Source organism: Equus caballus, chromosome 4 (assembly GCF_041296265.1).
Source record: "Equus caballus isolate H_3958 breed thoroughbred chromosome 4, TB-T2T, whole genome shotgun sequence".
Classification (NCBI taxonomy): domain Eukaryota; kingdom Metazoa; phylum Chordata; class Mammalia; order Perissodactyla; family Equidae; genus Equus; species Equus caballus.
In genome coordinates, this window is record NC_091687.1 from 65,099,197 (window position 1) to 65,124,027 (window position 24,831).

At 37.2% G+C, this 24,831-nt stretch overlaps 1 protein-coding gene across 4 annotated transcripts in view; it reads left to right on the plus strand.

The window, feature by feature from the left end:
• Positions 1–24,831, plus strand: part of ZNRF2 (zinc and ring finger 2) — a 91,323-nt gene that overhangs the window by 30,821 nt on the left and 35,671 nt on the right. For all 4 annotated transcript variants that reach the window (XR_002807498.2, XR_002807499.2, XM_023639453.2 and 1 more), the window contains exon 2: positions 18,540–18,635. Coding sequence is in view for 2 of the 4 variants with exons in the window: in XM_023639453.2 (XP_023495221.1) it covers positions 18,540–18,635 (96 nt within the window). In the remaining 2 variants the exon portion in view is untranslated. The remainder of the gene's footprint in view (positions 1–18,539; positions 18,636–24,831) is intronic.

Here is a 24,831-nt window from a genome sequence, read left to right on the forward strand (position 1 = left end):
ACTCAGAGTGGTCCTCCAGCCAGCAGCATTGGTGTTGTCACCTGTGAGCTTGTTAGGAATGCAAATTCCTGGGGCTCACCCTCACCAGCTGAATCAGAATCTGTGGGTTCCAGGGAATTGAAACAAGCTCTCCAGATAAATCTTATGCATATTAAGTTTGAGAATCACTGCTCTGGGATACATACCTTGAAATGGAATTGCTGAGTCATAGGTTATGCATACCTTCAGCTTTATTCAGTTTTCCAATGTAGTTTTATCAATTTTTACTTAGGCTGATGGTATTTGAGCGTCTGTTGTTGCTCTGCATCTTCTATAAGAATTAGTATTGTCAAAATTTTGTTTTTTTAAAATTAGAATTTTAATATTTTCTGAGTTCAGTTTTAACTGTAGTTAAATTTTGCCTTTTCAGATTTACTGAAAAAAATTGACTTCTTAGATTTACTTGAAGACTATAAAAATATTATTAGAAAAGTTTTGGAACATATGCAGATGTAGAGAGAAATAGTATGGTGAACTAATAAACTTCATGTACCTGTCATCCACATAACTAGTTATTTATATTTTGCCATATTTGCTTCATCTGTCTCTTTTCTCTGAAATATTTTAAGCCAGATCTCAGATATCATATCATTTACTTACATCATTTGCCTCATATACTTAAATGTACATATCTGAAATAAATACCATTTTCTATACATGATGATAATGTGTTTATTACTGAGGGCCTTTTTTATTTTAAAAAGTTAGAGCAACATATTAAAATGTAAAATTTCTAAAATACTCACAAAGCACAATTTATAAACATCATTTGGGGTATCGAGAGAGAGATTTTGAATGAACTTAGAGTCTTTTAACATTCTCTGCACTCTTCTGATGTAGTCAATTACATAATCATACTGAATGTGTTCTATTTCACCAACAGAATCAGAAATTTAGTTTTCTTAAAATGATTGATTAACCTGGGTTTTACTTTTAGGAATAAGAAAATGTTGTGAGTGCTAAAATTTATTACTTCTCTGATAAAACTCAAATGTGTAATGATGCCCTAGTTGATGACTAGAGTAGACAGCTAAAAGAGACTGTTTTCTGTCTCTTTATTCTTAGAAGCAACCCTTTGAGAGCCCAGATGTAGAATCTTTCACATCTGCCCCTGGCCTGCTGTTGAGAACACATTCAAGGTTTTATAATGAATCAAGCATTGAGTATTTTTTGAGTGAGTCTACTATGTTGGCTATTGTTGGATAAAAATGAAAGTATAGGTAACTTTCAGGGTAGATGGGAAGGCAAAAATTAAATACTCTAACCTTGTATGTTATTATGCAGTACAAAAGGTGCTCAGTAATTTTTGCATTATAGGGATTCAATTAAAAACTAAATCATGCTGATCTGGAAACTACACATATGTAGTATGTAGTATATATTATTTTTTTTAAAATGTCAAGTAGTGGTTTGAAGAGAAATGAGGCTGGAGTTGGGAGGGAACAGACAATGCAAGGCTTTGTATAATGAATAAAAAGTTTGTGTATGTGTGTTTTAAACAGCAGAGGGACAAAATCAGATTTGTGTTTTGAAGATGGCCTGTAAGAATAGTCTGAGGAGGGGAAGGGCTACCTCAGATGTGTTTATAGAGATTACCACGTTAGTGCAGGAAAGAATAAAATAGCTAGCTACAGGATGGTGATGGATGTCTGGAGAAGTGATTGAGTTTGACAGATATACTCAGGAGGTAAAATCTACCAGGTTGGTGATGGATTGAGAATAAACAGGTGTGGCTTCAGGGAAGCAGTGACAATACTGGCCTGACTAGAACGTCGTTATTCCTCAACTCTTTCGTAAATTAAACTTTTTTTTTTTAAATTTTTTTCCTTTTTCTCCCCAAAACTCCCCCGTACGTAGTTGTATATTCTTCCTTGTGGGTCCTTCTAGTTGTGGCATGTGGGACGCTGCCTCAACCTGGTCTAATGAGCAGTGCCATGTCCGCGCCCAGGATTCGAACCAACGAAACACTGGGCCGCCTGCAGCGGAGCACGCGAACTTAACCACTCTGCCACAGGGCCAGGCCCAAATTAAACTTTTTAATCAAGTTTACTGGTAGATTACAAACAGAATTTTTGTCATAACCAAAATTTTCCAAAGGGGTTTTCCTAGTTCCCCCTTTTGAAACAAATATTCAGATATTTTGGACAATTTTTATGACTTACTCCAGGCACAAGCACACTTTTAGTAAAGGCGAGGTGGTAAATATTTTAGGCTTTCCAGGCCCTTTGATCTCTGTCATCCCTTTTGTAATATGAAGCCAGCCATGGAAAATATATAAATGCATGCATGTGGCTGAGTTCCGATAAAACTTTATTAGTGGACAGTAAAATTTGAATTTCATATATCACAAAACATTATGATTGTTTCTTCTTTTTTTGTTTTTAGCTGCTTAAAAATGTAAAACTGTTCTTGACTCAAGGGCTGTACAAAAGTAGGCAGTAGGCCACGTTTAGCCTGTGGGCTCATAGTTGGCCAGAGTTACCCCAAGTGCAGTTTCTTTAAAAGAAACTTTTGAGATAAATAGAAAATAGGCTGTAAGATGTTAATTCCCTTCATTCCTAAGGAGTTATAAATCCTTAAGTCTGTAATGCTATTATTTGATCCTCCCACTTGTGAGTTTGGCGGGACCCAAGAGACGGGAACATACATAGAAACAAGGAACTACCAGCAAACTCAGTAAGTATAGCTAGGGAAATATTTAATGCAGAGTGAATTCCCTCAAGGACTGTATCTTTAAGAAAGTAATTAACACCATGCCAATGAGAAGTTGTTTCCAGAGATCAGCCCCTATGGGAAAGAAAGTCAGTAACTTTTGTCAGACTAAATAAAATGTGTTAAGAAAGTGGAGAACTTGGTTTGTGCTTGGGAGGTGGTATTTCTTTTAGCCTTTGCTCGTCTTAAGAGTAGCATGTACTAGTACGTCTTCTGCTAAACTTGAAAACCCTTATAGAACCAGCCCTTTAATTCTAAATCAAATGTGACATGATAAATCATAAGGATTAAATTATGTATGCATTGATATTAGGAAATACTGGCAACATTGAGTTTGGTTGAGTACAAAAGTAGTAGGCAAAGTTTTCTCTGTGTAAAAGCAATACTGACTACAGTTAGGTGCCAGCTGCTATAATTAACATTTGATTTTAATCATGATCCTAAACTATTAATTATGTTAGGCTTCATAATTACCTCTTCATTTGTCATGGTGGCCGTAAAAAATTACTGACGATAACAGAACATACTTTTAGCCAAATATATGTAAGATTTTAAAGCCCTAGTTACCAAAAAGTTTTTTTTAAATCCTATCAGATTTTGTTAGGTACATTTTGTATTTGATTAGGTATCTAAAAACAGTTTTTTGGTAGCGTATGTAGTGTTTGTGATAAAGAGATTTATGTTAAGTACACATACTTGTGAATTACTGTATTAAAATTTATTATTCATAAGAAATCTCTGTAACATCAAAACCATATTACTTTTAATGGAAAACAATAGAATATTTAAATAATATTTTAAAAATGATATCTGGCTACTATTTAAATTATAATTTTTTGTTTTAATTATTAATTTTTGTCTCCTCACATTTCAAATTAGTACATTAGTACATGGAGAAAAGTACGTTTACTCATATAAGTGTAAGATACAACTAGGATGACGGAAGTATATTTTAAATCTTATTCTAAAGGCTTAAAAAATGTAAATGTTTTGCACACTTTTCCCCTGTATATTATGTTTCCCAATATTTTTTCTTTGAACTTTTTTTTTACATTTCCAATTAAATTTTTTTTTCTTTTTGGGACAATGTAGAGTACAGTGAGAAGGGAAATGCAACTATAGAAAAGCAGATATTTTTATTCTTTGCTGTGTCTTCCTGTTTCACCACCTGTGTTCCAGCAGCTCTGCTGTAGCCGGTCTGTCAGGCCCTCATACTTTCTCTTGCTCTTTGTCTTCCCAGTTGGATCTTAACTTTTCTTCTTTTGATCTTTGTTCTAAATAGCTATTCTTGGGGAATTCTTTCTTTAAGTCTCTAATTCCATGTGAGTGAATGAGATCGTTAAAGATTTTAAGGTTTTCAGGATGAGTGATAAAAGATTATCTTTAGAAACAACAGGTGCACTAAAAATTTTAGACTTTTATTAAAAAGTAAGTCCTCTAAGAGTGTAATGTACATATCATTCCTTGCTCTTTAAAAAAAAAAGCATATATTTAATGGTCAATTAGGGAGATTTTATACTATGATTATTTATCAGAAGAATATGTGCCTCATTGTGTTAGCTTCTCTCTCATGTTCCTGTGGCTGAGTGGAACATTAAGCCATTTTAAATGTATATTTCACCTGACACAACAACAGTAGGGCACCATCTATTGTCCACCAAATAACTAGTCCAGGTTTACAGTAAGAAAGTAACAAATCTTAGAATTTCTGTCTCCTCAACCCTGTGATTGCCACTCCATCTTCTCCTACTTGCTAGAAAATGAAATTTTACGTGTTTTGTTGTCTTTGGTTTAGGTTTAATTCTGATAGTTGGCAGCATGGTAAAATGTCTGTGTTGTGTGTGTGTGTTCCTGTACATGTACGTGAGGGGGGGGAGAGAAAGAGGGAGGGAGGGAAGAGAAAGGAAGAAACATAGTGAGCCATACTTTAAAAATGTCCTTTAGCTCGCTGTTCAGAGCTGCCATTAATTTGAGCACTAAGCGGAGAATTGTGGAGAGAGAAAAAACTCCACACTTGATCTTCAAATTTAGGCAAGAGGAAGGACATATTAGAGGGAGGACACAGTTGTTCATTGATTCAATAGGTATTTATTGAGTATCTACTCTGCTTTGGCATGGTGCTGTGAAGTAAATAGATATCTTGATATGAAACACAAAGAAGATATATTTTTAAATCATTCCTTATTTTTTTGAGTTCAGCGGAATATTTTTATTTTGAAAGTTATAGACATTTGACTAATAGTTTGATTAAGACTATAACTGTGCCTGTAGTTCTTGAGTAAATTTGAAGGCTAATGAAGTCTGGTTACTACAAATTAAAAGCAGTCATTTTATTTCCATTTCCATTTTAAAGAGACTTAAGAGCTTCAGTAAAATTCAACTAAGCCTTTCGTAAATAGTTTTTGGAATAGCAAAAACCTGGTAAGATGAGAAATATAAATATTATAGAAACTTCATGTCTATCTTACAGGCAGAACCTGAAATGAAACAGGTAATAAACAGTTGTAAGCCACCTGGGCTATACCCTGCTTGATAGTCTGTAGAGCTCTTTATCAAACTTTGGTCATATGTCTTTTTTGCAACTCAAGGGAATTGGGAACATGTGTGTTTAGAAGCAAACTATTTTGGGACATTGAGCTTATTGAAAATTTTAGCTGTGGCCTTTGCAGATTTTTCATAGTGTTTTCCTTTAAACCAATGAGTGTAAATAGTTATTAATTGTAGTGCTTAAAGTTCTTTGTAATAATTCTGAAATCTGTACTTAATTTTTTTTCTCTTCATTTGACTTTTGTGTTAATCTAGGGCCATGGCAAAGCTAATATATTGCTCATATGTTACATATGACCCCGAAGGCTAGTGGGCATTATATAGCTGTACTGTATCTTAGATGATAAGTTGTGGCTCAGAGTTGTATTTCTCCATCTAGCGTGTGAATTCCCAGAGCAAATGCCATTACTCCAACCTCTGCCTCCCCCTCTTCCCCAGAAAATTCTAGAGCAGAGGCTATTGTCCTGTTTAGGAAAATAAACAAATCGACTCTGACTACTGTTGAAGCTCACGCTCAGTTCTAAAAGTGCCTTGCATACTGCTGTGGTTTGAATGTTTGTGCCTCCCCTAAATTCATATGTTGAAAACCTAATGACCAAGGTGATGATATTAGGAGATGGGCCCTTTCAGAGGTCATTAGGTCATGAGGGTGGAGCCCTCAGGGAGAGATTAGTGCACTTATAAAAGAGGCTTCAGAGAACTCTCTAGCCCCTTCTGCCATGTGAGGATGCAAGGAGAAGTCTGCAACCAGAAAGAGGGGCCTCACCGACTGCATTGGCATCCTGAACTCAAGAACTCTGAGAAGTAAATTTCTGTTGTTTATAAGATGTCTAGTCTCTGGTATTTTGTTATAGCAGCTGGAATATACTAAAACACATACCTAGTCAAGTTTCTAAAATTGCCCCCAAGAATGCAGAGACTGAGTTACCCTTGGGACTGAGGCATCTTCCTCCTATTCTAAAAGTGAGGTTGTTGCTATCGATGAAGGATAAAAATTACTTATCTCTCTGTGTCTATGTTTTGGTCATTCTGTACCCTGCTTCACCTTCTTCCGCAGTGGGGGTTTGTGGCCATTTTGAGATTCACTGATGACAGAAGATGTTCAATATATTGAATTTCATAAGACTCATTTGTGCTAGTTAAACCACTGATTCTTAGGTCCTTATACCATAATTGACATACTCATATTGTAAATTAAGTACACCTTGTTTCATATTGCCACATGAAATGTTTTTAGTTTTCCATGGGAACTGACCTGCGCCATACTACCATATTTTGTTTACTTTTCTACCATTCTGAATAGCCATTTGATTCTTCTGTTCCCCTTTTACAACTGTTTACTAAGAGCAATCACATCATTTTCTATTTGACATTCTTATGTAAGATAGATTAATTTCTTAATTCACTCAAATTTAAAAGAGAGTATTTATATTATTGTTATTTTTCCCAGGGAAATACCTATGTTGCTGAAGATATTTATTTTCTTATAAAGCTGTAATTTTCAATATCAGAATTATTTTCTCTGCATAATATAGGGCTCACACAAATTACAGTGACAGAGAAGCATTCTCTGTCAGTTGTGGCCCACCATTAAGATTGTTTATAGTTACTCTATCTGATTTCTAGTTTGTATGTATTTAAAATAATCTAGACTCTAAGCCAAAATACAGGATAAGAGATAAAGCTAATGGGATATTTTGGGGAGCAGGGTGGAGGAGAGGAAAAAAAAATTAGTGGAAAGTTGATTGATAGGCTAGAAGACAATAAAAGGAATAATAAAATAATAGGAAACAAAAGCAAAAAGATGGGCATCTTTGCAGTGTTGTTTTTAAGATTGTGAAATGCCAAAGACATAAACATTTTTGCATGTTGTTATTACATTGTATGATTTAAACAATGGCTGCAAAACATTTTTCAGATGGGTGGAGGAAGATTGTTGAATCTCCAATGCTTAATCTCTGAATTTCTGAATCGTTTCCCAAATATGGGAAATACATTTGTTAAGAAGTCCAGGATTTGATTCCAGTATGGATTTTGATTTGCTTTTGTTTCCTAGTGTCTGTTCTTAATTCTTGATTTTGTAGAATTTTGCCACTGTTCACAAGAAATATCAGCTCTCCTTGGTAAAAAAAAAAAAAAAAAAAAGCTCAAAATAGATGCCCTATAATGATTGGATGGGTTATAACATTTTTATGTATATGGTGTTGTAAATCATTAGTTTAGTTGGTTACAAATGCTTATGAGAGAGGTCTGATAGGTGAGTGGGCTGCAGCGTAATGAAAAGAGCCCTCGTTGTGGTCCTACTGCTGCTGAGTTGTTTTATGACTTTGGCAAAAATTTTTACTTCACTGGATTTTCTTATCTGTAAAAGGAGATTAGGGTAGATGCTCCCTTAGGGCCCTTTCACATTCTCGCGTCTAGATGGCGTGGGAGTGATTACAGTGAACGTGGAGAAGCAGCTCTTTTTGAACAACACTGAGGACATTGTTAGGTGCACCTAGTGTAAAGCATAGAAAAATGTCCAATCCCAGAAGTATTTTTGTTCTTTTAAAATCAGGAACCGAAAGAGGGAAAAGAAATCCCCCCCCCCTTTTTTTAAACTACAGAGAAAACTTCAGAGCATATTTAAAGAACCCTTGTAGGACATTTTATAAATCATTTCAGTGTGCTGGTATTTAATATGGAAAAATGATACTCTTTTGGATAGCCTTTCATTCATTCCAGTATTTGAATGTCTACTATATGTCATAACAGGCATACTAAGGGCTTTGAGACTACAAAAAATAGATCATAATTTTCACTAAAAATTGCTTCATTTCCTCTTTGCGTTCTCCTCAGAAATAGTTCTTTTAAAAAGATATATATGAAAAAAGAATAAAGTGACAGAATTATCACAAATGGGTAGATAGTAGAAAATAATGACTTTCCCTAATGGACTTAAAATATGATTCTGACATTAGCTAAACTTTTCAGGAATGTTTGTTCTGCAGATTGATGTGTAATGATGTTAGTTTTGTAGGTTCATTAAGAATTGTTTTTGATGATTTATTTTAACATTAACATTAAACATTAACATTTATTTAAACATTTAATCTGGTAAATAGGCTTGTTGAGCAAGGTTAAAATGTATTCTGCCGTATTGTGTTGTGGGAACATTTGCTATCTTGCCATTTTTATTTTGTTAGAGATATTTTTGCCCTTTATTAAGTAACTGTCATCTTTCAACAATGTAGGGTCTACTTAAGTTCTTCCCTTTGGCTTCTTGGACACCTTTTCTCTTATAGCAGAAGTTTTACCTATTAGAAAACCATTGATAGTTAGAAGGTGAGTAGTCTGCAGCTAATTCTAGCTGTGGTTATTTAAGTACATTGGCTTGTATTTTCTGAGGAAAATTTTCATAAAGACAATCCTGTATTTGCTAAACTCTGAACAGGCCCTGCTGGCAAATGAGATGTCTTTCTCCTCAATTTACACTCACATATTGTATACTATAAAACTTTGCTCGTGGAAGTTGATTTATTCGCCTTTCTTTTCTTTTTTTTTTAAAGACTGGCACATGAGCTAACAACTGTTGCCAGTCTTCTTTTTTTTTTCTTCCTGCTTTTTCTCCCCGAGTCCCCCCAGTACATAGTTGTATATTTTAGTTGTGGGTCCTTCTAATTGTGGCATGTGGGATGCCACCTCAGCATGGCCTGACGAGCGGTGCCCTGTCTGCGCCCAGGATCCAAACCAGCGAAACCCTGGACTGCTGAAGCAGAGTGTGCAAACCCAACAACTGGGCCACGATGCTGGCCCCTGTTTGCCTTTCTTTTTATTGGCATATTTGGGGTAATTTTACTTTTAAACTGAATTTTTAAAAAATGCAGTTCATTCCTGCATGCAGTGCTTAGGACTTTATTAATTGCAGTTAGAATTACCAGTAATTAGAATTCCGTAATGTACGTTTAATTGTGCCACTCTTGCCTCTGTAGAATTCAGAACAACTATACAATTCATTTATGCATGCATTTAGATATATATTGTCTCAACTGTAAGTCTAGCTGGATGCTGGGGCAGGGTGGTTGAATAGAATACTTAAAAGAATATACAGTTTCTGCCCCACAGATACTTTCAAATTCAGGAGATAAAATCTATACAGAAGAGAGGTTGTAGATGATGATATATATCAAATGAATGTTATCAGTAAAAGGAATATAGTAGGACAGAGAAAAACATTACAATTTTGAATTCTCTTAAAAGATTTCATTGAGATAGTGAGACTTACCTGGGCTTGAAGAGATGGGTGTAGATTTTTAATAAGAGAAAAACAAAGCATGTTGGTTTAAGAGCAAAGGCATGGATGTGTGAATGGATAAGTTCTATTGGAGGAAAAAGGTTAAATTAGCTATATCAGATTTGTACTAGGGTAGTAGTTAGAGATTGTGTGAAAAGCCTGGTGTAGGGGAAAATAGGGTGTGTGTGTTCAGTAATGTGAAACATGGTCAAAAGCAAGGATGCTGTGGTAGAAAGCTTGATAGCTTAGGAATCAAAAGAGTTGAGTTCTGTTGCTTTTAATTTCTCTGCATTTAAGACAGCTGCCCTCTTTAAGTGAGCAGTTTAAACCAAGACAGTCTGTAGACACCTTTTGCTTAATATTCTTCACTTCCATTATTGAAGATAGGAATTGGCAGCTACTGTTTTGTATTACCTGGGAGTTTGGTCTAGCAGGTGGAGGTCACCTGCTGTAAAAATCTCCTGAACACATTCCTCTATTACTGATTCATCCCATTGTTTGTCACATTTAGTGCTCATGTACCTAAGGGAGTTTTAAATCTATTGGTCATTTCTTTCTAGAAATTATTTATATTAGTCAATTAAATTAACTGATTGAGACGAGAAGAATAGAGCTTTGTTTAAGGGAAAGTGTAGGAATAGTTTTTATTTTGGAGAAACTTTGAGTGTCGCCAGCTTTGGGTAGAGAACGTTGACAACCAGCGGGGCTAACAGAAGGCTGATGACATCTGGGGGAGGAGCAGAATATTTGGATTATTGTAAAGGTTGAAATAGAAGAGTCATAAAGTCTGGTACCTATTGTATCTCTGTAGCAGCCAACACAGGTTATCTTTCTGGTCTTTCTCTCTGGACTCTGGTAGTGGTTGAGAGGATAGCTTCGCCAGTGTGCCCCTTTCTGGTGTCTTTATTTTGTTTCTAGCTATCAGCTAAGCGAGCGCATTTAGATAACTTGTTTGCAGTTGTAGAGTGATGATTTGATATGTAAATCTGATAATAAGGCCTGGTACTTTCATTTTCTGTCTTGCCCAAAAGATTCTGATTGTGGGAGCAGTTTTTCAACCTTTAAAAAAACAAAACCTAAAGCTCACCCTTATTTTTCCTGCCAGTAGATGTATTTACCAGACTCAGGTGTAAGATCAGTCCCTTTTTGTGTGTGGTACAAGGAAACAATGTTCAAATACTGAGTAAAAGTAAGGTTGGGCCACTGGGGATATAAAGAAAATTCTTTTTGCCTTAGTCACCAACAGTGGAAAAGGACAAGGTATTCACATTTCCTGGTGCTGATGCTACTTACTGTGTAAAGTAACTGATGCAGCGGGTATGTCTCATCGAATTGTTACAAGAAGTTTTCCTTTAGTCTAAAGGGTCTGGTTTTATCATTAAAGAATGTCATTTTAGAACTGTACTGTTCTAAGAACTTAGAATGAGTGAACTGTCTGAAAATTGAAAAAGGGACAATTTCAGTAAATAATAGCCACTCTGTATTGAATCTCTATTATGTTTTCTATTAATTTGTTTTGGTGTACATCTTATATGTTGGAGGCTTTTTCTGAATCCCCTCATAATTAGGTTCAAATTAAATTTGGCAAGAGTATACTTAAGTATCATGTCCTCAGTCACGTGGGGGAGCACAGATGTTACCTTGCCCTTTTGTTGGTGATACTAAGTTGGAATGTTTGTTTAAGGTGATAGCAGCCAGTTCCTCCATTTTAAAAGTACCTTTTTATGTTTGTTAATTAAGTGATCTTGGGTTGATACTTTCAGAATGTGTAATTACCCATAGGTACTTTTGCACTCTTTTTAAATTTAAAATTCTATAATATATTATGTTATCCATTTTGATTCTCAGATTGCCAAATTTGACCAGGAGAAGCCCTTTCAAGCTGGCTTCTGTGCTTTTTTATATGTCCGTATCAACTTTTGAGCACTTCCTTAGTCTGGCACAAGAAGATATTCTAGGCTCACCTTGTACTTGCCCTGCCCCAGACCTAGAACCAGGCATTTTCTCCAAGGAACCCTGGTTCCTTTTGTGGGGGAATGATATTTAGAAACCCAAGATCTGGGGGCTAGGTCTGCTTGGTACTGAGGTGTCATTGCTTCCAGGCTCTTTTAGTGGACCGAGCTAAGTGTGTTTGTGTGTGTGTATTTTTCTTTGTATCTATTTAATATATAGTTCATTTGTTTCCATTTATCTTTAATTTTAGAAGAGATTTCCCCTAATTCTTGTTTAGTTTTTGAATATGTATATCATTAACATAGTTCAAAAGTCAAAAGCTTTACTAAATGGTGTACTCAGGAGTACCTCTTCCCCGTGTTTTTCACCACATTCACACTTACCACCTGTGGGTAACATGTATGTAAACCTTAGTTTAAAGTTTATCCTTCCTTGTTTTGTTTTTATTTTTTTGTGGATACACACATATACATATATTCTTATTTACTCTTCTTGCGTGATAGCTAGCATAATCTATGCAAGCTTCTTTTTTCACTTAAGATAGCCTGGATATCTCTCCATGTCAGTTCGTAGGGACCTTCCTTATTTGTTTTTATAGCTGTGTAGTACTCCATTGTATAGATGCACAGATGTTTATTCACCAGATCTCTTACATGTTTGCAATATTGTGTTGCTTCAAAGAGTGCCACAGTAAATTACTGTGTGTGCGTGTGTGTGTTTTAAGTAAAACATAAATGTATTATCTCTCAAGGTTCTATGAGTAGACTGGGATCAGTTGATGAGGTTCTCACTTTGGAGTCTCTTAAGCAGTTGCATATGGAAGTTGGGGCTGGAGTCATCTGAAAATTCAGAGTAACTCAACATCCAAGGTAGCTCACTCACTATGCCTGGCAATTGATGCTGGTTGTCAGCTCAGAGCTCAGCTCAGGCTGTTAGATGGAATGCCTACCCATGACCTCTCTATGTGACGGTGGCTTCCCAGAACCTATCAGCTGCATTCTAAGAAGGAGTGTCCCAAAAGTGAGCATCCCAAGAGGCCCAAATGGGAGCTTTGAGGCTTCTTAAGGTTTATCTCAGAAATCCCAGAATAGCTTAAGTTCACGCACTCTGCTTCAACAGCCTAGGCTTCACCGATTCGGGTCCTGGGCACAAACCTACACACTGTTCAATCAAGCCACGCTGTAATAGCATCCGACATACTAAACAGAGGAAGATTGGCAGCAGATGTTAGCTCAGGCCAATCTTCCTCACCAAAAAGAGAAATCCTGGAATATCACATGTGCATTCTGTTGATCAAGCAAGTCGTTAAGGCTGGCCCAGATTCAAGGGAATGGGAGTTAGGCTACTTCTCTTAATGTGAGGAGCAGGATGCATGAAATTGACAGCAACCATCTTTGGAGACTATATGCCATAGTCTACCTTCTAGCAAACACAATTCACGTTCCTTTCATATGTAAAATATACTCACTTTCTTCCCAAGACCCACACATTCTCATCCCATTAAGACATCAGTTTGAAGTCCAGGATCTTGTTATGTCAGTCAGGACCAGATATGGATGAAGCTTCTTAGACACATTTCCTACAGTACATTTCCTCAAGAACAGTTCCCCTGACCTGAAGACCTTTGTTGAAATCTTTATTTCTCCATACAACTTTGAGTTACTGCCTAGTGTCCTTCCATTTCATCTTGTAGAATCCATTAGGCGTCTCTTCTAGGGTAGGTCTGGTGGTAATGAACTCTCTCAGCTCTTTTATCTGGGAATTTCATAATCTCTCCTTCACTTTTGAAGGAGTTTTCCTGGATATAGGATTCTTAGTTGACTTTTTTTCTCTTGAGCTCTTTAAATATATCAACCCATTGCCTTCTGGACTCCAAAGTTTCTCATGAGAACTCTGTTTATAATCTTACCGAGGATCCCTTGTATGTGGTGATTCACTTTTTTCTTGTTGCTTTCAGGATTCTCTCTTTGTCTTTTGAAAGTTTGATTATAATGTATCGTGGTGTGGGTCTCTTTCAACTTGTCTTACGTGGAGTTTGTTGAGCTCGTTATATGTCTATATTTTCATGTCTTCCATCAAATTTGGGAAGTTTTCAGCCATTATTTCTTCAAATATTCTCTCTGCCCCTTTCTTTCTTCTCCTTCCGGGACTCCAATGGTGCGAATATTTGTTCGCTTGTTGTTTTCCCACCGTTCCCTTAGGCTCTGTTCACTTTTCTTCAATCTTTTCTTCTTTCTGTTCCTCAGACATATTAATTTCCATTGTCTTCAAGTTCACTGATTCTTTCTTCTGCCTGTTCAAATCTGCCTTTGAATCCCTCTAATGAGTTTTTCATTTCAGTTATTATTCTTTTCAGCTCCAGAATTTCTTTTTGATTTCTATTTAGGTTTTTATCTATTGATGTTTCCATTTTGTTCATATATCGTTTTCTTGACTTTATCCACATCTCCCTTAAGTTCTTTGAGCATCTTTAAGACAGGCTTTTTTTTTTGGAAGATTAGCCCTGAGCTAACATCTGCTGCCAATCCTCCTCTTTTTGCTGTGGAAGACTTGCCCTGAGCTAACATCCGTACCCATCTTCCTCTACTTTATATGTGGAACGCCTGCCACAGCATGGCTTGCCAAGCGGTGCCATGTCCGCACCTGGGATCTGAACCGGTGAACCCTGGGCCACCGAAGTGGAACGTGTGCACTTAACCGCTGCACTGCTGGCCTGGCCCCAAGACAGGCATTTTAAGGTCTCTGTTTAGCATATCTGCCATTAGGTGTTTTTAAAGAATAGCTTCTGTTATTTTTTTTTTTCCTTTGAATGGGCCATACTTTCCTGTCCTTTGTATACCTTATGTTTTTTTGCTGCAAACTGGACATGCGAATCTAACAATATGGTAACTCTAGAAATCAGATTCTCTTGCTTCCTCAGGGTCTGCTATTTTTTATTACTGTTTTTCAGGGTGTTGTAGGCTCTCTCTGCTGAGGATCTTCAGCCTGAGGTATAAACTTAACATCTTATCAGGTCTTTTCTGAGTCTTCCCCTGGGCGTGCACAGGCACTTTCGAATTTTCCCTGTATGTGTGGTTGTTTTTGAATGTCCTAGTTTTTACTGTCTGGTTTCCAAAAGGGGAAAAAGAGAAAAATGGAGGAAAAAAGGATGCAGACCCTTTATTTTTTTATTTCTTTATTTTTATTTTTTTTAATAATGCTGGTTTTTTTCCTTTTTTTTTTTAAAAGATTTTATTTTTCCTTTTTCTCCCCGAAGCCTCCCGGTACATAGTTGTGTATTTTTAGTTGTAGGTCCCTCTAGTTGTGGCATGTGGGATGCCACCTCAGCCTGGCTCGATAAGCAGTGCCATGTCCGTACCAAGGATTACGAACTGGCAAAATCCTGGGCCGCCTGAAGTGGAGCGCGCAAACTTAACCACTCGGCCATGGGACCAGCCCCCGATGCAGGCCCTTTAAATCCCCTTGAAGTCTCTTCAGCTAGAGTGGGAGGGGCCTACAATAATAGGGAGAGGGCCAACAGCAGTGACTGCCCCTTCTCTCTTTCTGTACCTCCTGGATCAGAAGCAGCAATCAGGGATCAGAGTGCAGTCTTTGGAGGACAGGGTCCTTTTTGCCCACCCTGGCTCCAGCAAACTGTGTGCAAGCTGTCCCAGGAACAAGTGCACCGCTGCCTACTGTGTGGCTGGGGGGTGGGGAAAGGGTAGCTGCTACTGTGCTAAGAGCTGAAATTAACCACAGTGTACTGTCCAGGTCCTCCCCTGGAAACTGCAAGCCTTCAGTAGACTCCAGAGTGCCACAGTTGTTACCTCAGACAGATTCTGCCTCTGCTTCCTATTCCACCATCTTCCCAGAATCCTCTATCTGTGCTTGTTTTTTTTTGTATTTTGGGGGACATACCTTCAGGGTGAGATGCTAGAAATGGGATTGCTGAGTCAGAAGGTAAATACATATGTAATCTAGTTAGATAATGCCAAATTACCCTCTGTAGAGGTTGTACAAGTCTACATTCCTGCTAGCAATGTGTGAAAGTACCTGTTTGTCCACAGCTTGTCAACAATATGTTGTCAGGCTTTTGAGTTTTTTGCCAATCTGGCATGAGTAATGATATCTTAATGTAGAGAATAAAGTAAAGCCTAAAGAGAAAAAACGGTATGTACAAAGAACCACCTGTACTTCTAGTTAAATATGGTGAGTTCAGCACGTCTGTTTCTCTCTCCTCCCTCCTAAAACTCACTAAAACGAGAATAAAAAAATAAACGAAAGTACTTGAGAGGAAAGCACGTATTTTATTCTGACACTGTGCAGTTTTTCCTTTGTTTAAGGATCATTTGCATATCTTTCTTTTTTGGTGAAAACTTTGGCCCATTTTTCTAGCAGGTATTGGGTTTTCCTCATTTTTTAGGAGTTCTTTGTACATTAAGAATATTGTCCTTTTGTGATGTATGTTGTAAAATGGTTTCATTTGTGTTTTGAGTTTGCCTTTGCTGTGTTAACTATGCAAGAATATTTTTTTTATTGTGTTGTGTTATGAGAGAGGCCCTGAAAAGCTGATTAGAATCTTTATGTGTAAGACTGGGCTTATCAACAGGCAGGGATCTGGATGTTTCATTCTGTGGGACCTTTTGATTTAAGAGAGGAATCTGCAATTTCTTGTAGAGATGGAGTAAAGGAGATTGGCAGGAGGGGCCCTTTTCAGTACGTAGATCTTTATTCCTTGTTTTCTTCCCTTTGCATTGTTGTACTTGGAGTCCTCAAGTCAGTCTATTTTGGATCTTTTTTTCTATAGTAAACCTTCATTCTCCTGCTCTAGTTGGGGAGTGTAGTTCCTTGGCTATGTGTCATAGGTTGGGGATCTGGGGATCTTTTTTTATTCAGTCTTTCAGTCAATCTAGATTTTAACCTCATGACTCACCATTGTCTTGGGAAGTCACTGGAAGTATAGATTGCTGAGTCCTTGGAGAATTATGTAGTTAGAATTGGCTTACTTCTGCAGACACTTAGGATGTCTGTTTTCTCAGTCCTGTTAATTCCTTCGTCTGTTTTCTTCTCATCTGCTGCTGTCTGCTTTTAAATTTTTCTTTATTCTGTGTTTACTTTATTCTGATTTTAGTGGGGTTTAGATAGGAGGAGAAACACATTTGTTTTTGTATTTAGTGAGAAATCCAGGTGGTTCTTCGCACATACAGTTTTCTCTACTTAGGCTGTACTTTGTGGGCAGTTGAATGCACTCAGTGGTTCACAGCATTGCACTTTTGTTTGGTAATTTAGAGTTTATGTGCCCGTACCCAGATGATTCTGATCAGTGGTTAGAAAATTGGTTGCCTCTTGCCCGCTTTTATTTCTTAACTTCAAGGGAAGAAAATGTTCACAATTCCAAGCAAAGTATTGTTAGTTGGTTCTTGAAATATGAATGCTGCTCGAGAGTCTGTCTTCTCCCTGTTGGATCCAAATTTCGCTGTATTGGTATGGTCTTCGGGGATTACAGCGTTTTTGTAGTTTCATTTTAGATAAATCCTCTTTCCTTTTTCTTCTTTTTTAATTCGGTGGTTTTCAAGAGGGAGAAGTAAACATACCTTAATTCTTTCTTTTAAAACTTGTTTACTACAATGTGAAAAAGTGTTCATATATCTCATTTAGGAAGTTGAATATCTGGATTAAGTACCCATGCCAAAACCTTTTCCTAATTTGTATAAAGTTCTGCATGAGGTATGCTTTTGTCTGACTCATTTGTTTGCCGTGAGTTTCATGTCATGACACAGGGAGGAGAGTGCATGTAAGAACACGTGTACTGGAAGTAGAGAGCTGCCAGAATCTGAGGCACCTTCAGGGACTGGTTTTCTCACCCCCCTTCTTATTAGCTGTTGTTTCCCACGGCAGTTCTGCTTCTCTCTGCACATCTGCTCAAGATGTCCATGTGAACCATTTTCCTGTGCTTGCCGATGGTTTCTGTTCTCTTATAAATTTAGCTTACACATGAGCCAAGATGGACACTCCAGTCTCTCTCTTACCTGTGTGTGACCTTTCTGCTTCAGCTCTTCACAGCTGACCAGTGTACCCTCTGGCTGTTTCTTAGTCATATTTCCAAGAAAAACAAATTGGCCCAGATCATCTTTTTATGCCACTTCTGATCTGTTGTTCCTAGGCCAAACAATAAATTGGCTTTCTTGGATCAGGTGTTCAGCACTGCTCAAGCAGCTTAGGGATATTGGGGAGGGAGCAATGGGGCAGCGAGGAGACAGCAAGGAACCGTCGATGGGACCATTCCCTTTGGTAAGTGAGGGGGCAGGATAGAGCTGACCTCATAACCTGTTCTCTCCTTCAGCATCCCAGTTTATTTTTAATAGAGTACTCTAAGCAAATACCTAGTAGTACGGATTGAATATTGTAGGAATCTAGCTAATATTTATGTCAAAATTGACTCTCAAATCCGCCCTGTTTGATGCTATTTTCTATTTACATTGTGACTTTAGTAGCATGGTGTGGCAGAAAGACTGCTATGCTAGAAGTCATGAGTCTTAGATTCTAGATCTGATTTTGCTGTTCTGAAAGGCTTCACTTTCTTTGTCACATAAATTATTAAAAGGTTGATGGGGTAGAATAGTTTCTAAGATACTTCTAGCTGTAAAACCTTGTGACTCAAATTGGGAAAGATAATTGCCAGAAGGATGGTCAGAATACAGAACTGTTATAACAAAATCATTAAGTTAAGTCAATGTAAAAAAATTAGACAGAAATGAGATTGATTGGACTCATACTTTAGAAGAAGATATGGGAATTTTGTAGTGAACCAAATTCTCCTCACTTGAACTGTTCTGTTGGGAATAGGGTGGTCTTCATAAACTGATTTAAGTCAGATATTATAGTCACAAACTCTCTTCCCGCCTTAAGCTGCACATAAGGAGTGTATTACAGTGTAATATTGAAGTTGAAGTGCTTTTTGTCTTTCATGCTTTTTTAAAAAATGTAGTTGGATATTCAGAATAGTTAAGTAACATGGGTTTCTTTTACCTTTTAGGATTTAAGTGCCCTGTATGCTCAAAATTTGTACCCTCAGATGAAATGGATTTACATCTTGTGATGTGTTTAACAAAGCCAAGAATAACCTATAATGGTAAGTCTGGTACTTTAAAATAATATTTTAAAATAGAATTACCTTAGATTTTATGAATTTCATGTTTCAGGTAAAATTTAAAAGGCAAGGAAGACCATTGACAAGCCCTGGAGCTAACTGGTATTTTAGTTAGATCTAGTGCTTTGGCTGTACCATTCTTTCCTGACCACAATCTCCAGGTACTCAGAACCCTAGGAGAGGTTCAAAGTAGTCTTGGTACATTTTAGAATAGACTTTAAAAAAAAACCAAATAGTCATTCCTAATGTTAAGTAAATAGAATAAAATAAAGGAAAAATGAGAGCTTTTTTTCAAAATTTCCTAAGTAGAAAGACAAACTTCAAAAGGCTATGAGAAATTTCAGATTTAAAAAAAATAAATTTGGTTTGAAATAGAATGAGTAGAAAGAGTGCCAGTAAACAGTGAAGCCAGTTGAAAGATTGACTTCATTCAACAAATGTCTTTGAGGTATCAAGTATGAGGTAAAGTGTTAAGTACTTGGGACACTGTGGTGAATAAAACAGTTGGATCCTACAGCCTAGGGTCAGCCAAAGGCTAATGAATGTAGTAGCACTTAGTCAGCAGTTCCAGATTTCTCCTCAGATTACAAATGTGTTGGGAGGGGTAGAATTTAACTTTGAAATGAACATGTCACTTTGAGTAGCTTTTTTGCAAACTGATTTAGGAATCTCTCTCTCTAATAAGGTGGTGCTTCAGCCACACTATTACAGTGGTGACAGAAGAGTGCTTTTTCCCCGTTCGTTTTCCAGTGAACAAGTTAAAGTAGCTTTTAGCAATTCCTTTGAATAGTACATGTACCTGTTGATTATATCCAAACATTCTGCATTATGAAATTGAGTTGGCTACTTTGCATAATCTAGTTGAAATTCAGCTACTTAAAAAATAAAAAGTATTCTCATTTAGGTTCAGAATTTGAGGTAGAAGTGACTGGGATTGTTTCTCATACTTACTCCATTATCTTATCATTACCTCCCATAATTATTATATTTATTACAAGTGTCTTTAAAATAAATATCCTTGAGTCAGCCCTGTGGCATAGTGGTTTTAAGTTCAGTGTGCTCCACTTTGGTGGCCCGGGTTTGTGGGTTCAGATCCCTGGTGAGATCTACACCACTCGTCAGCCATGCTGTGGAGGTGACCCACAGACAAAACAGAGGAAGATTGGCACAGATGTTAGCTCAAGGCAAATCTTCCTCACCAAAAACTAAATAAATAAAATAAATATCCTTAAATCTTAAGCCTTTGGCCTTGAATTTTAAAAACCACAAATCTATTTCCTTTGACATATAATATATTTGCAGACAGTCTTAGTTTTCTGTACATTTACTTTTTGTGTAATATGTCTAAAATACAGTCTTTCCGTGTATTGATATTTGGCAGTTTTTAATTTCATGATTTAACTGTGCTCAGGTCATTAAAGTTTTCTGCTAGATCACTTGTTTGGTATCTTGAACCAATATGTAACCTTTTGCTTGGGGATACTGTAAACCAAGGATTCAGGTTTTAAGTATTTGACAATATTCTAGTTCAGAAGTTAGTAAACTTAATGCAAAAGATAAAGTTGCAGCCATTTTTAAGAATGGCTATCTACTTTAAGGTGGGTAGATCTGAAATTTTTTAATTTATTAAATATATATTAACTGCCTATAAACATTCAAAAGAAGCAAAAACAGCTTCATAAAAATTATATATGGTTCTTGAAGTTTTAAAACTTGGACAGTGGCCAACTATGGGTAAAAGGAGGAGGAGTTTTGATTGGCTGATTTAGGTTAGAAGTGGCAGGTGGGTAATGTGCTTCCCCGTCACAGGCTGTAGGAATTCTGACACCACTCTTTTTTGAAGGCAGAGCCCTGTAGGGGAGGAAAAAATCCCTCTACAGTTCTGAGTTCTTGGCTGAGACCACTGTAATAAAAGACAGATTAATAAGAGAAAAACAAACAAAGTTTATTAATATGTATACCTCCAGTATGCATGGGAAATACCCAGGGAAAAATGAGCAAATCTGTGAGGTGGTTTAGAATTTCGGCTTAAATGCCATCTTCAGCTAAAGATGAAGAAGGTGGGAGAGGAGTGATGGGAGGTTACCAGGAAAATTGTGGTAAATAAGGGATTTGTTATGCAGATTTAAATTGGTGCCTTTTTCCATTGGTAATATTCTTGTGATTTAGTCATCCTTTTTTTCCTAGTACGGAGAGGGAGGCAATCTTACAAATAGAGATTTCCTTTATAAATGTAAAATTTCCCTTAGGAGAGGTAACTTCTACTCTATTTTCAGAGCTTCTGTGTCTGCTGTGAATTTCAAATTCATTCTCAGAGAGATGATATTCTAAATGTTGGCTTATTTTCCAGAGTATCCCACAACAGCTTTCTTCTTTTTAAAAAATCTGTAATATATCCAGATACTCAAGTCCTGGTAGCTGAAGAAGAAAATGGACTGGCTTAGGTGGAAGCGCTCAGGGTTTAGGCAGCTGGTTCAGCAGAGGTTCAGGTAGGAGGCCCAGGCCATCATGGCCGGGAGTGATTCAGAATGATGTGAGTGGTTATTGCAAGTGGTATTTTGGCAGCATGGAAAAAATTCAGAATGCTACAATGAGTATTCATTTATATAGGTTGCCCTTAAGTCAGGGACTGCCTATTTCATATGCTTTTCCCTCTTTCATATGCTTCATTGTTTAGTTTATGGGTCTAGTAATTTGTTGTAAAGTCTATGAACTTAATATAAATTTTATGAGCATAGAGTCTCTCTTCATTTCCTTCTTCCTCATCTTCTAAAATGTTTCAGAACAAACCAAAAATTGAAATAAATATTGTTAGCAGATTCTTAGTCTTTATTGTATTGGTCTTTAAACTTCATTGGATGGTAGCCTGTTTTGTAGCATATGAGGTTCAGTTTTTATTTTAGACTTTTGTGATTGAGGGCAGTACGATTTGTATTTAAGAAACCTTTGTTTTATTTTTAGTTGATCCTTTGTCTATGCCTGTGCACCTGGAGGTAGGTGTAGCTTGAAATAAGTTTGTTTTCCAAGAGTTAATTATGAACTCATGTAGTGAATCAATGCAGAGCTTTTCAAAATCATCAGAAAGAAGACTGACTCTATGGACAGAGTAAGATGTGATTATTACTCTGTTGAAATAAACGTATTTGAAGAAAGATTGAGTCAGTTGGAAGGCAGCTTGTTCTACAATGAAAATGCGGGATAAGTATCCCAACTTTTGTGCTGTCCATGGGAGAATCTTGTCTCGCTCACCCAAACATTGAAGGTAGATTGCAGCAGGCAGTCAGCACTCTGATTCCAGTGTGCACGTGCAGCCTTCTAATGACCTGGCTTTGCATGTAGTGTATTTGCAGGAAAGAACATATTTCCTCTCTCTGTAGATACTGTCTGGCTTTCCAGGCAGTTGTGGTCCTCATTTTAAGTTATACGCTTGCTGTCTGCGTAACATACTATATTTCTTGGTTTTAAGATTTCCCCCCGACATTTTAATCTTTCTGAATTCAGGATGCTTTCTGAAATTGGCATGTCTCTTATAATAGACGTGAAAAAAAAAAAAAAGCCAACCACCAAGCAGAATTTTAAATAAGGAGGAAGTTATCATTGCCTGAGTTTGTGTGAACTTTGTCTTCTGTGAAAGGTTCCTGTTATCTGATTTGACCTCTCTCTTTGTTTATTTGCATTGGTGATTTCTGTGGTTGAGTTTTAACTCAAATGTGAATTCTTAATGATAGTTTTAAATGATTCCATAAAGATTACATTATGAATTGAAGTTATTTTTTGTACTATAAATTGGCTGTCATACCAGTGAAATTAAAGCCAGTAGAAAGTGTCAAATCCCTTATACTATATTATAGAAGTTTCAAAGTAGATGATATCCCAGAAGAGTTTGGCAAAACTGTTCTAAAAACCCACAGAGGGTTCCTATAGAAAATTACAGTCACCTTCTGTTAAAGATGAACTTGTGATGAAAAATTTTTTTTTTTAAAGATTTTATTTTTTTCCTTTTTCTCCCCAAAGCCCCCTGGTACATAGTTGTATATTCTTTGTTGTGGGTCCTTCTAGTTGCAGCATGTGGGACGCTGCCTCAGTGTGGTTTGATGAGCAGTGCCATGTCCACGCCCAGGATTCGAACCAACGAAACACTGGGCCGCCTGCAGCAGAGCGCACGAACTTAACCACTCGGCCACGGGGCCAGTCCCCTGTGATGAAAAATTTTAACTATACAAGGAGTGAGAGTCAGCAGATATGATTAGAACTACCACTCCAAGAACTTTAGAACTATAAATATGTTTATTTTCAAATCCTTAAAAGGATGAATAGGAGGTAAGTAAAAAATAAGACACCTGTGAATAAGATGTAAATTGAACTCTTTAGACAATAGTCATTGAAATCGAAATCTCAGTGCATAGGTTAAGCAGCAGATTAGATAGAGCTGCAAGGGGAATTAGTGAAGTACAAGATGGATCTGAGGAAATCACACAGAGTGTAACAGAGAGAGAGATGGAAAATATGAGAAAGGTGTACATGGCATGGAGCCTGGAAAAGAACATCCATCAGACATATAATAATCTCAGAAAAAGAGATGGAATTCAATTCTCGTTTCCAGTTCCACATGTCGAAAGTTTGGCAGTAGCCACTCTGTCCTAACAACAAGTAAAAAGCTGAACAGACTGAAAAATTAACAACTCTTTTTGGATCCATAGGAGATGGAAGGACACGGGGCAAACTGCTGCCCCCAAGATTGTAGAGACAGGCGAATACAGGCCTTCTTGGGTTTTGGCTTCCTGGAGCAGAGACTCAGTATCTGGAACCATTGCAGGAACTGGTGCCAGAGAAGGAAAACCTGAACTGTAATTGATGAATTGTTGGGGGCTCAGTGTGGAAAGTCTGAGAGTTTAAAACTTTAGAGGGATCCAGTCACATTCGGAGAATATTGTAAGATTTACCTCCAGGAGCTCGACCAGGTTCCCACAGTAAATATCGGAGAAGCAGAAAGAGGAAAAGGAACCATGTTGAAATAGGCCAGAGGACTATGTTCTTAACAAGGCCTGCCTCAGGGGAAAGTAGTTAACCAAGGCCTAACTGACTTGGGAGAAGGGAAATTCTCAACTCCAGCCCACTCTAGCCCATCCTGTTCCACCTAATGGAGGAGAAAAAAACTGAGAAACACTTGTAACGGTCACAGTCCAGAGGCACAGGCTCACTCAAAGGCTGAGACCTAATGATAGAACTATAGAAATCTTACCCATGTTACTAAAGGCCTATTTAAAACAAAAACAAAAACAAAAAACCTTTGTATACTGTATTTACATTGCTTGACATCACTGTAGGGTTTTTTTTTTCTCTTTTTTGCTGGGAAAGATTTGCTCTGAGCTAACATTCGTTGCCAATCTTTCTCTCATTTTTAAAAATTTTATTCCCAAAGCCCCATTATGTAGTTGTATATGTTAGTTGTGAGTCCTTGTGGTTCTTCTGTGTGAGCTGCTTCCACAGTGTGGCAACTGACAAATGATTGGTGGTGTTCTGTGCCTGAGAACCAAACCCACGCTGTCAAAGCAGAGCACCGTAAACTTTAACCTCTAGGCCATCAGGGCTGGCTTGCTAAAGGCCTGTTTACTGCAGTTCCTTTCACCTGGTACATCATAACTAGCTATCAAGAGAAAATCACAAGGCATATCAGAAAAAAATTCTTTTTTGAAGACACAGGACAAGCAGACATGGCAAGAATATTGGAATTATCAGACTGGAAATTTAAAACAACTGTGATTAATATACTCAGGGTGCTAATGGATAAAGTAGACAGCATGGAAAACAGATGTGCAATGTAAACAGAGATGGAAATCCTAAGAACCAAAATGAAATGCTAGAGATCAGGAACACTGAAACAGAAATGAAGAATGCCTTTAATGGGCTGGACACAGCTGAGGAAAGAATCTCTGAACTAGAGGATATATCAGTAGAATCCGCAAAAACTGAAAGCAAAGAGAAATAAGACTAAAAATAATCAGATTGGAGTATCCAAGGACTGTGGGACAGTTACAAAAGGTGTAACATACGCATAATGGGAGATGGAATTGGTGAGAGGCAGTATGTGAAGGGAAATGACAGAGAACCTTCTAGAATTGCTGAAAGACAGGAATTCTCAGATTTGAAGGAGCACTATGATCCTGAGCAGTATAAA